This window comes from Marmota flaviventris, chromosome 6, assembly GCF_047511675.1.
Source record: "Marmota flaviventris isolate mMarFla1 chromosome 6, mMarFla1.hap1, whole genome shotgun sequence".
Taxonomy (NCBI): domain Eukaryota; kingdom Metazoa; phylum Chordata; class Mammalia; order Rodentia; family Sciuridae; genus Marmota; species Marmota flaviventris.
The window spans coordinates 21,288,163-21,301,961 of record NC_092503.1 but is presented as its reverse complement, the minus strand read 5'-3'; the positions used below and the strand labels follow the sequence as shown (position 1 = coordinate 21,301,961).

The window sequence follows — 13,799 nt, the reverse complement described above, 5'->3', positions numbered from 1 at the left end:
ATATTTAATGCTACTTATTATCATTCTTTTTTCCAGAGCATGGACCATAGGTGAGACATAGTAACAGCCTAACCACAGCTTTAGTTGATCCTGTTCTAAGAAATTATGCAATTTGTATCTTTCAGCTTAAAAGGTTCATTATGGAATTTTAAAATTCTGTTTTTATACATGTTTTTTCTATACAAGTCAAACTTGAATAGTCTGCAGAGTATCCCAAACTTTTTATTGGGGGGAAAAATGAAACCTCTCATTTGTGTGTCAGCCCTGTATGAGCCATTTCTTGTGGAAACGACTCATATTTTATCTTTTCTTTATTACAGAGTGGAAAACCACCCATCAATGATATGTTCACTGACCTCAAAGATGGAAGGAAGTTATTGGATCTTCTAGAAGGACTCACAGGAACATCACTGGTGAGAGGAGTCATCTCTGAGAATGAGACTAACAGATTGTCTTTGGTCATTACTGACTCTTGGAGACCTATTGTGGGTATTTAAAATGTAAAGGCTGCAGAAGAACATTTTAAAAAGCTGTGCTTTGATAGAGCAGCATTTAGGCATCTATTTCTATCCAGGATTTCAGTATCAACTTTGTGTTTGCTTCTTTATCAAATTTAACTCTATTACTTTATGTGTAAGGTTCTGTGTTTTCTCATGGAGATAACACTCTTGAAGAGAATGTATTTTGTGGGTATAAACTTCTTTTTTTTGTTGTTATAAATTTTTACACCAGAGGCAGAATTACTATAAAGGTATAGAGGGATGTGCTCCTGCAAAGATGAATTCTTTTCTTGCCAAAGCATGGATGTGACACTCTCAGTTCCTCCATGTGGTAGCTAGGCATCTGGTGGAGAGGCAAATCCTTCTCCCAGATAAGATTCCCTGGCCATTGAGGTGGAAGGAAGCTGCTCAGGTTACCTGACCCCAGATGGGGAAGTTCTGCCTTCCAGGTGGACCTCGAACTAGTGCCAGGAAACACAGGCTAGTGCTTGGAATCCCCTTTGCTTTGTGGTTCATTCACACCTGTACAGAACAGAGGGGACCCCCTTCTCCTGTATCTTTATACATCCAGATCCATTTAGATAAAGGGAGCTTTGTTCTATAGCATGGGTTCCCAAATGTGTCTGCCTGTTAGAATTACCTTTTACAGGTTCCAAACCCACACCACATTCCAGAATCATTAAGTCACAGTCTTTGAGGGAGGGGGTGGCACAACCATTAGTAATTTTTGAAGCTTCCTAGGACATTCCAATGTGCAGACAAGTTAGCGAATCAGTATTTTAAGATATTGTTAGTTGGGGAATTTGCATCACATAAACTCTAGTGTCTAGGGTGGTGGCCCAGGCTTTGGGGCCCCAAGGATGCGGGACACAGCTTGCTGAGCTGCTGTTTCACATACATTTGAGTCTTTGTTGGTCAGGCATATGGAGGGATACTGGGTCTTACTTGCTTTTTGTATTTTATTTTCCAGCCAAAGGAACGGGGTTCCACGAGGGTACATGCCTTAAATAACGTCAACAGAGTGCTGCAGGTTTTACATCAGAACAATGTAAGCTTGTAAAGTGACTTCTAGGGTTTGGTTCTGCCATCTGCATTATTTATTGTGAAACCAGCTTCCTGTGCTATGCATTGGTGTCAACTGATTCTTAGAAATGTCTTTTTTTTTTTTTTTTTTTTTAATTGAAAGTATTGGATCTTTTCTATGAGTGAAGGAACAGTCATGGGCTCTTTCTGGTGGCTTTATTGATCTATCATATAAATAATATACTTTTGAGAAGTAGGTTTGCCTACTTCTCTAATATGAGATTTCTTTTATCTCTCATTTATATTGTTGTGCAAATGTATTACATTGAAAATCTGTATTTCTCTGAAAAAAATTGTTGTAAAAGGTATTTTTTTTTTTTCGTCTCGACAGGTGGAATTAGTGAATATAGGAGGAACTGACATTGTAGATGGAAATCACAAACTGACTTTGGGACTACTTTGGAGCATCATTTTGCACTGGCAGGTGGAGAAATTTCCAGTCACTTTTGAATAGAAAATTTTGAAAATGTGTTTTTGTGTATTTGTTTCCTAGGGGTGCATTGACAAAGTACTGATCTGCTAGGTTGAAGCAACAGAAATTCATTGTCTTGCAATTCTGCAGTCTGGGAGTATAAGTTCAAAGTGTCTGTAGGATTGGGTTCTTCTGAGGGTGTTGAGGGAGACTCTTCTTCTTACTTGTCCCCCAGCTTCTGGTGACAGTTGGTGATCTTTGGTCTTTGTTGGCTTGTGGCAACATAGATCCAAGCTTCACAGGACACCTTCCCTGTGTGTCTGTGTTCATGTTTCCTGATTTAGTTAGGGACACAGCCATATTGTATTTAAGGCCCACCCTGCCCCAGAATGACCACCCTACCTTAACTGATTACATATCCAATGACCTTATTTCCAAGTAAGGCCCCGTTCTGAGCTACTGGGGGTTAGGACTTCAACATGGGGAATTTGAGAGGACACAGTTGGACTCATAACAATTTAGAATGGAAGAAGCTGACAAGCTGCTCTGTTTTTCTGGAATAAGAAAAGGGAGTATCTATTTTTCTTATATTGAATGAAAGAAATTAACAAAGCTTACAGAAGAGTTGCAAGAATCATTTAAGATATTTGCAAATACCCTCATTCACATTCCCCAAATGGCAACAGTTTCCCTTATTTCTTTGGCTCTTTCTCTCTGTCTAAATACTTCTGTGTGTATTTCTAAAAATGTGGCATCCTCCTAAAACCCAGGAACTCTTTTACATAGCCATAATATAATATTAATATAGCAATATAAAAATGTATAATATCAAAAATGTATAGTATCAATATGTATAATTATTACATTATAATATAGTAATTTATCCATCCATCCATCTTCCCTTCTCTCCATGTGTTCTTTTGTGTATCAGCAGATATATCATGGAATTTACATAGATTTATAATCTTTTACTGCTATTAATCATTTTGATGCTTAAGTTGTCCGAGATATGGCTAGTGTGAGCCCCTTAAGTTTGCTCTTGGGTCCTTTTGGTGTTTCCATAACATTTCTTTTTTTTTTTTTTTTATTGATTGTTCAAAACATTACAAAGCTCTTGACATATCATATTTCATATATTTGATTCAGGTGGGTTTTGAACTCCCAATTTTACCCCAAATACAGATTGCAGAATCACGTCGGTTACACATCTACATTTTTACATAATGCCCTATTAGTAACTGTTGTATTCTGCTACCTTTCCTATCCTCTACTATCTCCCCTCCCCTCCCCTCCCATCTTCTCTCTCTACCCCATCTACTGTAATTCATTTCTCTCCTTGTTTATTTTCCCATTCCCCTCACAACCTCTTATATGTAATTTTGTATAACAATGAGGATCTCCCTCCATTACCATGCAATTTCCCTTTTCTCTCCCTTTCCCTCCCACCTCATGTATCTGTTTAATGTTAATCTTTTCTTCCTGCTCAAAGCAGGGAGGAAGTCCACAACATTTCTTAAAGCACATATACTACTTTAGGATAATAGTATAAAATGTTCATTCTGGAATAAAACTGTCATTGTTATCATTCTTTGATTTTTGTAGTCAGTCAAAGGTTCTTCTTTTAAAAAAAAAAGTTCTTTTCTCATTTTTTAATAGAAAATAAATATTGGGTTTTCTTCGTATGAAAAGACCTTTGCAAGTGAAGAGTGTAAAATGTGACTTTTATGTTGCTATGACAGTAATGCTCATTGTAACCAAACAGTACAAGTAGGGTTTTAGATGTAGAAAGTACAGTAATGCATAAAATTAAGGTAAGTAGCATTTGCAAATCCTAGTACCCACAAATAATCCCAGTTGTAGTTCTTTTTCCATTGTTTGAAGGAAAAAATTTGAAATAAGATAAATGCCAATCACCAGATCCATAATGGTAACTTAGAGTCATACTCTTCCGTCAGGGACTTGATTGATGTGACCGTGAAGTTACAGGCAGGTGTGGTCTCTCTTAAATAGGTAAAAGATGTCATGAAGGACATCATGTCAGACCTGCAGCAGACGAACAGTGAGAAGATCCTACTGAGCTGGGTGCGGCAGACCACCAGGCCCTACAGCCAAGTCAACGTCCTCAACTTCACCACTAGCTGGACTGACGGACTTGCCTTCAATGCTGTGCTCCACCGACACAAGTAAGACATCTCTCAGCTTAGAAGAGGGCTTTCCACACTTGCAGGTCCTCTCTGGCCCTTCTTTGTCCTTTGCTCCAAAGCTCCTTCCCCACAATCTCTGATCTGTTCATTGCACTTGCTCAGCCAGAACATGAAGAAAAGAGCTATCATGGAAGAAAACCACCCATGGAGTCTCCAAATGCCACAGTGCAATGTCCATGATTTCTCCTACATATTTATAACTTAAAAAATGTAAGATAATTCACATAGTTCGATCCCACTCATTCAGCCTTCAGTAATACACACAAAGAATTGTGCTCATTTCTATTCTTATAGCAAAAGTAAAACTATGTATTCAATGTAATCCCAATTAAAAATAACCACATAATTTTTCTCATGAAACTTGTAAAAAGATTCTAATTTGTCTACAAAAGTACAAAGGTCCCAGAGTAATCCAGAGTACACTGGAGAAGAACCAGGCTGGAACCTAGTCCCCCAAAGAACCAAAACTATGAAGCTGTATTATTTAAGATTATGCAGTGCTATAAGTAAATAAAGTAACATAATAGATAGAATTATATGAAATTGCCAATACTTGACTGTTTTTGATGTATAAAAATGGTGGCCATATGATTCATCCTAACCAAATAAAGAGCTCCATTACTTAGGAAAAATTGCTCCATTACTTAGGAAAAACTGATAATAAATTGAACTGATATTGCACATTAATAGATGGTATGGGACAGTTGGTAATCCATAAGTAAATAAATGCATTGGGTTCTTATCTCCCCATACCCCCCCCCCCAATAAATTCTGCATGGATCAAGGATTTAAATGCCAAAGGCAAAATTTGTTATGTTTTATTGCTATTGTAAATTATTCATTTTCTCCTTTCATTTTTCTGCAATGTTCTTGGCTGGTATATAAAAATGTAATAGACTTTTTTACATTTTATATCTGGAAACTTATTAAATTCTTCTGAATTTTAGTAAGTTTGTCTCTATGGCCTGTGGGAGATTTTTTTCCCCTGTTTTTCTGTTTTGGGTGGGGTGGGATGGGTGGAGGCTGGTGGTGGTGGTGGTGGTGGTTAGAATGTCCTTGAATTAGGATTGTTTTCTTCTCTTTTTTTTTTTTTTTTTCTGTTTCTCCTGGTGCCTTGTACTTTAGTGCAGTATTGATTCAGTGATAGTGAGCAGAATGTTTTGTTCCTGGTAACAAAGGCATTGCTTTTCATGTTGTACCATAAGAATGGGGTCTGCTATAGCTTTTTTTTGCTACACTGTCTTTTTTTTTTTTTTTTTTTTAATGAAGTTAAAGCCTTCCTCCTCCATATTCTTCCACTCCTCCTGATTCAGCTTAAGGAGGCTGTTCTCTGATCCTTGCTGGCTTAGAGCTTTTATCAGGAAAAAGTATTGCATTTAGTCATTACTTTTCCCATCTATTAATTGATTCAGCAAGTACATGAGGAGTGCCTGCTGTGTGCCAGACACAGGTGTCAAGCAGAGAACCAAATGGGCAAAAATCCTAGTCCACTTGGAGTTGACGTTCCAACAGAGGAAGGGAGACAGACTTTTAAAAATGGGAATATAAGTTGTACCTAGAAATCTTAAACATACTGAAGAGCAACACATTAAACAAGAGGGTAGGAGGCACCTGGTCTGTGGGAGGCCAGGGTCTGTTGGGGGCTGAGTGGTGGGAGTAGGGACAAGAAGTTAGGGAGGAGCTTGGGGAGACGAGGGTGGGGGATCAAGTCCCAGAAGGCATGTGGGTCAAAGATTTAAGAGCACAGAGAAAATGATCACTTTTGGGGTATGTCAATGTGACAGTAGTGTCCAAGTTGTGAGATTAAAGGAAAATCAAGATAGCAATGAAATGCTAACAACCTAGAGGGGGCAGTGGAGGGCAAGCCTCTCAGGGCCTTTGGTTTAGAAATGCCATGTGAACTGATTAGAGCTGGATTTTCTATTTGGCTGATCTTGGACTTTTAATTGAAGATTTTTTTTGTCCAGTAACTTTGTGGTAACTGATACATTTAAGTTCATTGTTGTCACTCAGTTTGGACTTTTTAATTTTTTTACCTTTTCTTTTTTGTTTACTTTTTAAAATATTGATAGGTTTCCCCAACCTCTTTTTTTTTCTTTAACTATTTGTGAAATACTATATAATTGAATCTCTTAGTGGTTACCCCAGAAACCATTTAAAAAAATTTTTTTTTAGTTTTAGATGGACATATCTTTATTTTAATTTTATGTGGTGCCGAGGATCAAACCTAATGCCTCACACATGCTAGGCAAGTGCCCTACTACTGAGCTATAACCACAGCCCTTACCCAGAAATCTTAACTGGAATATTTAATACAAAAGCCTTAGAATGTGTTATCTGTTATTTTTATATTTGTAATTTACTTTCAAATATTTTCTATTTGATAAACCATTGGGATATAAAATATTTAATTCTTAAAAAAAAAACCTCACAACTTAAAAAAATCTAAAATCTAAAACTGAAACATAATTAGATTGTAACAATGCCTTTTTTATTTCCACAATATTTTATCTTCATTGAATTTTATTTGCATGGTGATTTCAGGCCGGATCTCTTCAGCTGGGATAGAGTTGTCAAAATGTCCCCAATTGAGAGACTGGAACATGCCTTCAGCAAGGCTCAGACTTATTTGGGAATTGAAAAGCTGTTAGATCCTGAAGGTATTGTTCAGTATTTACTTTGAACCTTGATTTTGCTTTATAATATTGAATCCTTGAAAAGCAATATTTTTTCCTCTTTAGGCTGATTTATGAGAATTGAAGAATCTTTTTCTTTTTGAAGTATAGCTATAAGCCACTTATTGCAGATGAATTATTAGTACTTTTGTATTTACAATTTGTGAAATTGTTGAGGTAGAAAGTATTTCATCGGATAATAGCTAATCTATTATATCAACTAAGATTTTAAGTTTTAGAAGATTATAAGTTTTAGAAAGATATATTTACTAAATGAGCAATTCAGTAGTTTATGAAAGTAGATTTTTAGTTATAAATGTTGTAGGGTTGAATTTTAAACTTACCTTCATAGTCTGAATGACGTCTATATCATTATTTTAAGTGATAACATGTAGTAAGTTACCTTTGTGCATTCTGAGAAAGATTGTAGAGAAGATTTTTAAGGAATGGCATACCAAATAAAAAATAAGTAATCTTCTTTGCCTTTGTCTCATATATTGTAACAAAACCACAATTTACTGAGACATGGTATTGCGAAGATTATAGATTAAGTATTGTTTATGGGTACTAGGGATAGTTATTTTATGCCTAGTATTGAGCAGCTCACGTATTTTGGACATCTAATTTCGGCTGGTTCTTTTTTTCTTCCACTTTTAGATGTTGCTGTTCAGCTTCCTGACAAGAAATCCATAATTATGTATTTAACATCTTTGTTTGAGGTGCTACCTCAGCAAGTCACAATCGATGCCATCCGAGAGGTTGAGACGCTCCCAAGGAAATACAAGAAAGAATGTGAAGAGGAAGAAATTCAGTTACAGGTACCAGAACCTTTTTGTTAAATGTTGGACTTGTCCTGTTTGTTTCCTCACAGGTACCAGATAATGACATCTCAGAGGGTGTTTTCTTGACTGAGAACATCTTGATTTCTCAGTTCAGGGTTTCAGTAAACGGGCTGTCACATCATGCCGTGGAAAACCACAACTCACCCAACTTTATTAAGAAGGAGCGGGTCTTATTTCACGCAGGGAGGCTGGAGTTAGGATCTGGGCTTGTTGACAGTGCTGAGTGTGTCCTGTTTAAGATCCTCGGCTTTCCTGTGTCTGGTCACCATCTTTTATCACCTTTGTCTTGTGCTAGGATGGTTTTACTCATGTCAACCCTAGTACTTTTTTAATTACTAATTTTCTGCCCCCCCCCTTAATTATTTCTCTGATTATAGTCTCACAACGCCTATTAAAATATAAGTTTATTTCCCTTAGGAGAGTAATCTACAAAAAGCTACTTGTCAAGTTTTTCATGAAAGGGCTTAACAATAGTTTTATTCATCAGAATATAAATGAGTTTTCCCCCAGGAGACATAAATAAAATAATGAATATGTTTCTTCCTTCATTATCTTGCCTTAAATCAATTCATATTTTATTTTTTTAAATATTTATTTTTTAGTTGTAGTTGGACCTAATACCTTTATTTTATTTATTTATTTTTATGTGGTGCTGGGGATCGAACCCAGGGCCTCACACTTGCTAGGCCTTCGCTCTACTGCTGAGCCTCAACTCCAGCTCTATCTTTTTGTTTTAGACTAACTAATCTGAATTTATAAAATGAGAGGCTCTCCAGAGTTGGATCAGATCTTGGAAGTCACTTGGTCAAACATTTTAGCAACTAAGCAACAGAAAAGATACACATGGGTTTCACAATTATAAGAAATTCATTGTGGAGAGGCAGAAAGTTTGGGCTCTGGTGTATAAATTTCATTCTCTTGCTACTTGCTTTGGGTCAGTTATTTAACCTCTCAATGGATGTGTTTGAAACTAGCTGCTTGACAATGTATCGAAAGTGTCTAAAATGATATTACTAAGCATTTGACAAGCACAAACTATCATTATTATAATTTTTCCTCTCAATTTGTTTTGCCATTTGTATTCTACAACTTCCTTTTTAAAAAATGCTAACTGAATTTCCATGTTAGGATGGTAATTATGAGATGACCTAGAATCTCCTGCCCCTGCCCCAACTTCCACGGTTCAGAAAACTTACTTATTATTTTACATTTTATTTGGATAGTATGTACTAATACTTTATCTTTTTCTCTATTTCAAACTAGCATGGTTTTTAGAAACAGAAAAAAACTGATTGGGGAAAAGAGAAGAGATGTGGATGCGAGGAAAAGCCCTTAACATCTTATGACTGGCTGTGTTTGTCTCTCTCTCTTTTTTTTTTTTTAAAGAGAGAGGAGAGAGAGAATTTTTAATATTTATTTTTTAGTTATTGGCGGACACAACATCTTTGTTTGTATGTAGTGCTGAGGATTGAACCCGGGCCTCACGCATGCCAGGCGAGCACACTACCACTTGAGCCACATCCCCAGACCCTGTGTTTGTCTCTTGTGGATTGTTAATAATGTACCTTTTGAGGTGACTCTGATAATCTGGATTTGCCTCTTGGTTTTGCAATTATCTCTTTATTGGACCAGGGTTCTTCTTCTTCTTCTTTTTCTTTAAGAGGATATTTTAATTCTTATAATTCATGCCATTCTTTTTGTTTGTTTTTTGTTACTGGTGATTGAACCCAGAGGATCTTAATGAGCCCACATCCCCAGCCCTTTTAAATATTTTATTTAGAGACAGGGTCACACTAAATTGCTTAGGGCTTCGCTTTTGCTGAGGCTGGCTTTGCACTTGCAATCCTCCTGCCTCTGCCTCCCAAACTGCTGGGATTACAGGTGTAATCGCACTTGGTGCCATTCTGTCTTAAAAGGGAAGGGGACTGTCTTTGCCTTTATGATGTGTATGTAAAATAATTACGTGTATTTAGGGTTGGGGTTGGCACTATGAGGACTGCACTAACCATTTACTGTTTGCTGACAAGCTGGTGTATTAACACGAAACTCCTTATTTATATGCTTTCATTAGTGTCAGATGTTGAGTGGCAAGAAAAAATGAAGTGTGGTGAAGTTTTAATCCTCTGCTCTTTGACATAGCTTGCCTTCTGCTACTCTCCAGCATGTGCTAATGGTCGCTGTTCTCCCAGCTCTGGCCTTTCTACACACACGTGCTGTGTCGCAGTAGGTGATCAGCAAATGATTTCTGTGCTTCTTCCCAGCTGTCTGCCTGTTGAACGTCTCCTCATGTGTTTTAACTGATACCTTTTGGACGCATGTGTGTAGATACACCTTCCATCTCATAGATGCTGGTTCCTATCCATGTGGCTTCTGGCTGGTCACTAACTTTCCCAGTTCTTCTATAGCCTTATTATAGTATAGAGATTTGGTCCACATGATCCTTAGAGTTATTTCAGCTCTGTGGGTTCAGGATTTTAGGTCTAGAGCTTCACTCATTTCTCTTTTCCTATCTTTGGCACCATCCACCCTTTCCTCATTCAGCTCAGAGCTTACTGGTCCATTCCCCTCCTCCCTGGCTGGTCTGTTAACTCCGATATTCAGTTTACTGTTTTTTGTTTTTAATTCTTCCTCCAAGATGTCTTCTGTGAGTTTTCCTTCTTTTTGTTAAAGAAAGACTAAAGACCTTTTTTCCCGTGTGGTTTGTCTGATGCGGCCTCTCTTCACACTGTATTTCTAGTGGACCTTCGCTCTTCTTCCCCAGCAGTTTGCCATGTGCAAAACACCCCTCCACCCACTATCCCCTGGCAAGCTGGCCACTTCTCCATAGTCTAAGTGGAACCTTTAGAGAGCAATCTTCTCTGATTAACTTACCAAAATCCAACTGTATTCTCCTTTTCTCTATTTCTTGCTATCACAGTAATTTTTGTAAACTCTGTTAAGAATTTTAAACTGTATTTTAGGAGCACTGAGAAAGTAGTGAAAGACTTTATGCAGGGAGTCTTTTGGATGTGATGCATTTTCTAAAGACCTTCTGCTGTGTAAGGAGTGGCTTGTGGAGGTAGGAGTCTAAGTGTCAAATGGGAGCATGCTGTCTTAGCCCTGCGGAGAGACATAGGTAGTTATGGAGATGGAATGGTCTGGATGGAGTTGAGATAATTTTTGCAGATGGGATCTGCTTCTATATTAGATATGGAAGATGAAAGAAAGAAGCCAAGCTGGCTTTCGAGTTTAGCTGGAGTATTTAGATGCATAGAGCCTGAGAAGGAATACATTTTGGGAAAATAAACAAAAAGGGGACAGTTAACCATGGACATGTTTTGATATGCCCATGAAACATGAAATGAAGGTGTTAGGGTAGTTGGGTATAGGAATTTGAGGCCAGAAATGTGAATGTGAAATGTGTGCAGAAGACATAGATAGTTTTTCAAATTCTATCAAAATAGATGCAGTTATTCAAGCCAGAGTGTACAAAAAGGAGGAAAAAAGGCCCAGGACTGAATTTTGAGAAGATTAATTACTCATTGGTTGGCAGCTGCTGTTGAGCCAGGAGGAGTTCACTGGGCTGTTACTCTGCAAAAGGTGGGGTTCAGCTGGACAGCTAGAGAGCCACTAAAGTTTAAGTAAGAACCATGGGTGATCAGCATTTCGGGTTTCCTTGGAGCCCTTCTGGTTTATGTATGTTGTGCTAGCGGTTATTATAGAAATATTCTAGTAGTCTGGTTGATTATTTTGTCACTGTGAAGATGATGGTAGAAAAGTGGATCTTTTAACTTTTCATTTGCAGTCTGGGGGTATATTTAGCAAGTGAAAGGGAATGTTAGTGAAATCCCTCTGTTAAGTATAAGAGCATGTCTTATTGTTCTCTGTTCATTTGTGTACACATGAAATATTCTGTTTTAAAACAGTGGATAAAAGTCAATGCCGTGGAGATAGTCTGCATAAATTTTAAAGAACTTTTGCTCTGAACAGGAACAAAAGAACAAAGAGACAAGTGGGTTTGGTGATAAGATACTGAAATACAGAAAGAAAAACGCAGTTTCTTAGAGCTTAAGAGAAATTGATTTTATGAGCCCTAAAAAACAAAAACAAAACAACAACAAAAAACAAACAAAAAAAACCCCAAAACCAAAAAAATTAAGGTAGCAAAAGGGCCATGGCCTCAAAAAACAAAACCCCAAACCAATCAGTACAATCAGTACCACAGCCTGTGTATATGACTGTCTTTCAGTGTCTGAGATGCAGCGTTAAAATTTAATTCAGTAAAAGCATTATAACCAGGGGTCAAAACAGAGTTCCAATGGCTCTTTTTCTGTAAATTATATTTGTTGTTCAAGGTTCAGTATGGTTCAGCTCTTCTATGAAACTTTCCCAGTTGTTTCAGCCTTTGGTAAACTCAAATAGCAACACTGATGGGACTGCAACATTTATAACTTTGCTGAGAGCCATTTATTTTTGTTCAGAAGTGATTCATGTGGGTTATTTCTCTCTCCGCAACTATATTAGAATGGCCTGGAGTCTAGAACTCATGAGTGTGTGCTGCTGTTGTACATTTTGCTGTTCTAATACACTAAATAAATGCTTTATGATGAATTTTTGGAATTGCTACCCCAACTCCTGAGAATTAATTAATACCTGAGAGACTCAGTGGTGCCTGCCTTGGGTTCACCAGTGCATGTTGAACCCTCCTGACAATTGTGAGTTTTTTCTTGGCTTTGTTTTCATAGAGTACAGCAGCAGAGGAAGAACATCAGAGTCCCCGAGCTGACACCCCCAGCACTGTCACTGAAGTGGACATGGATCTGGACAGCTATCAGATAGCACTGGAAGAAGTACTGACCTGGTTGCTTTCTGCAGAGGACACCTTTCAGGAGCAGGATGACATTTCTGATGATGTGGAAGAAGTCAAAGACCAGTTTGCCACCCACGAAGTAAATATTTGTAGTTCATGAGCTGTATCTGTCTACCTTGGGGGTTGTGCTAAAATCCAGGGCTCCACCCTGATACTGGGTTTGTGGTTTGCTAAATTCTGCTCTGATGGAAATCAGTGCATAGTTCTGCTCATTTCTGAAATGTATTGCTTGGGTTAAAAATCAATACGATGACTTGTTATACCAAATCTTTAGGTTTTGAGTGTTCCCAGGAAGTGATTGAAGTGATTATTTTTATTTGTTATAGGATTAAGCAAATGTACAGTTTTACCCAGTGTTCCTATATAGTTTAGGTAATGAGAGTTCCTTGCTATTTTGAGGATATGATATATTGCAGTGAAGTGATTGTGACCATGTGGAGGTTTCTTTCTGGTGAAGCACTTTTTTGGTGAAGGTATTTTAATTGACAGATCTTATTTACTCTTTTGGATTCAAAAGGATAGAAGTTGTAAGCCTCTCCTTTTGTAGGAGTGTGGTGTTTTATTTATTTGCTTATGTATTTTGCAATACTGGGGATTGCACCCATGTACTCTGAGCTATATCTTCAGCCCTTTTTATTTTTATTTTGAAACAGGTCTTGCAAAGTTGCCCATTTTGGCTTTGAACTTGTGATCTTCCTTCCTCAGCCTCCCAGCTACCTGGGATTATAGGCATGCACCACCATGCCCAACTTTTTGACACTTATTCCTACTTCCATAATCCTTGGTAGGAAAATTAGCATGTACTTAAAAAAAAGCAGGTATTGTCAGAAATAACACTTTTCCTTGATCAATTTTTCTTTGACTTATGCCAGATGCTTTTTATTTTCAGACCTTAAAACATTGCACCAAAATCTACTTTACATGTGCTCTACTAGGCTACCTTTTTCTGCTGCATCAATATTTAGGCTGCGCTAGCTATTTATATTTTGTAGTAAGCAGCTCACAGATCTTCATGGTATACCTGTCTAGGCTTTTATGATGGAGCTGACCGCACACCAGAGCAGCGTGGGGAGTGTCCTGCAGGCGGGAAACCAGCTGATCACACAAGGCACCCTGTCAGATGAAGAGGAGTTCGAGATTCAGGAACAAATGACCCTACTGAATGCGCGGTGGGAGGCTCTCCGGGTGGAGAGCATGGAGAGACAGTCCCGGTAAGTATGCCTCAGCAGGTGAG

The 13,799-nt window shown here is 37.8% G+C and overlaps 1 protein-coding gene across 5 annotated transcripts in view; it reads left to right on the top strand.

The window, feature by feature from the left end:
- Utrn (utrophin) overlaps window positions 1-13,799 on the top strand; it is a 515,075-nt gene that overhangs the window by 124,262 nt on the left and 377,014 nt on the right. For all 5 annotated transcript variants that reach the window (XM_071612949.1, XM_071612948.1, XM_071612950.1 and 2 more), the window contains 8 exons: window positions 321-413; window positions 1,471-1,548; window positions 1,915-2,007; window positions 4,006-4,178; window positions 6,744-6,859; window positions 7,532-7,692; window positions 12,441-12,644; window positions 13,595-13,776. In XM_071612949.1, the coding sequence (XP_071469050.1) occupies window positions 321-413; window positions 1,471-1,548; window positions 1,915-2,007; window positions 4,006-4,178; window positions 6,744-6,859; window positions 7,532-7,692; window positions 12,441-12,644; window positions 13,595-13,776 (1,100 nt within the window). The remainder of the gene's footprint in view (window positions 1-320; window positions 414-1,470; window positions 1,549-1,914; window positions 2,008-4,005; window positions 4,179-6,743; window positions 6,860-7,531; window positions 7,693-12,440; window positions 12,645-13,594; window positions 13,777-13,799) is intronic.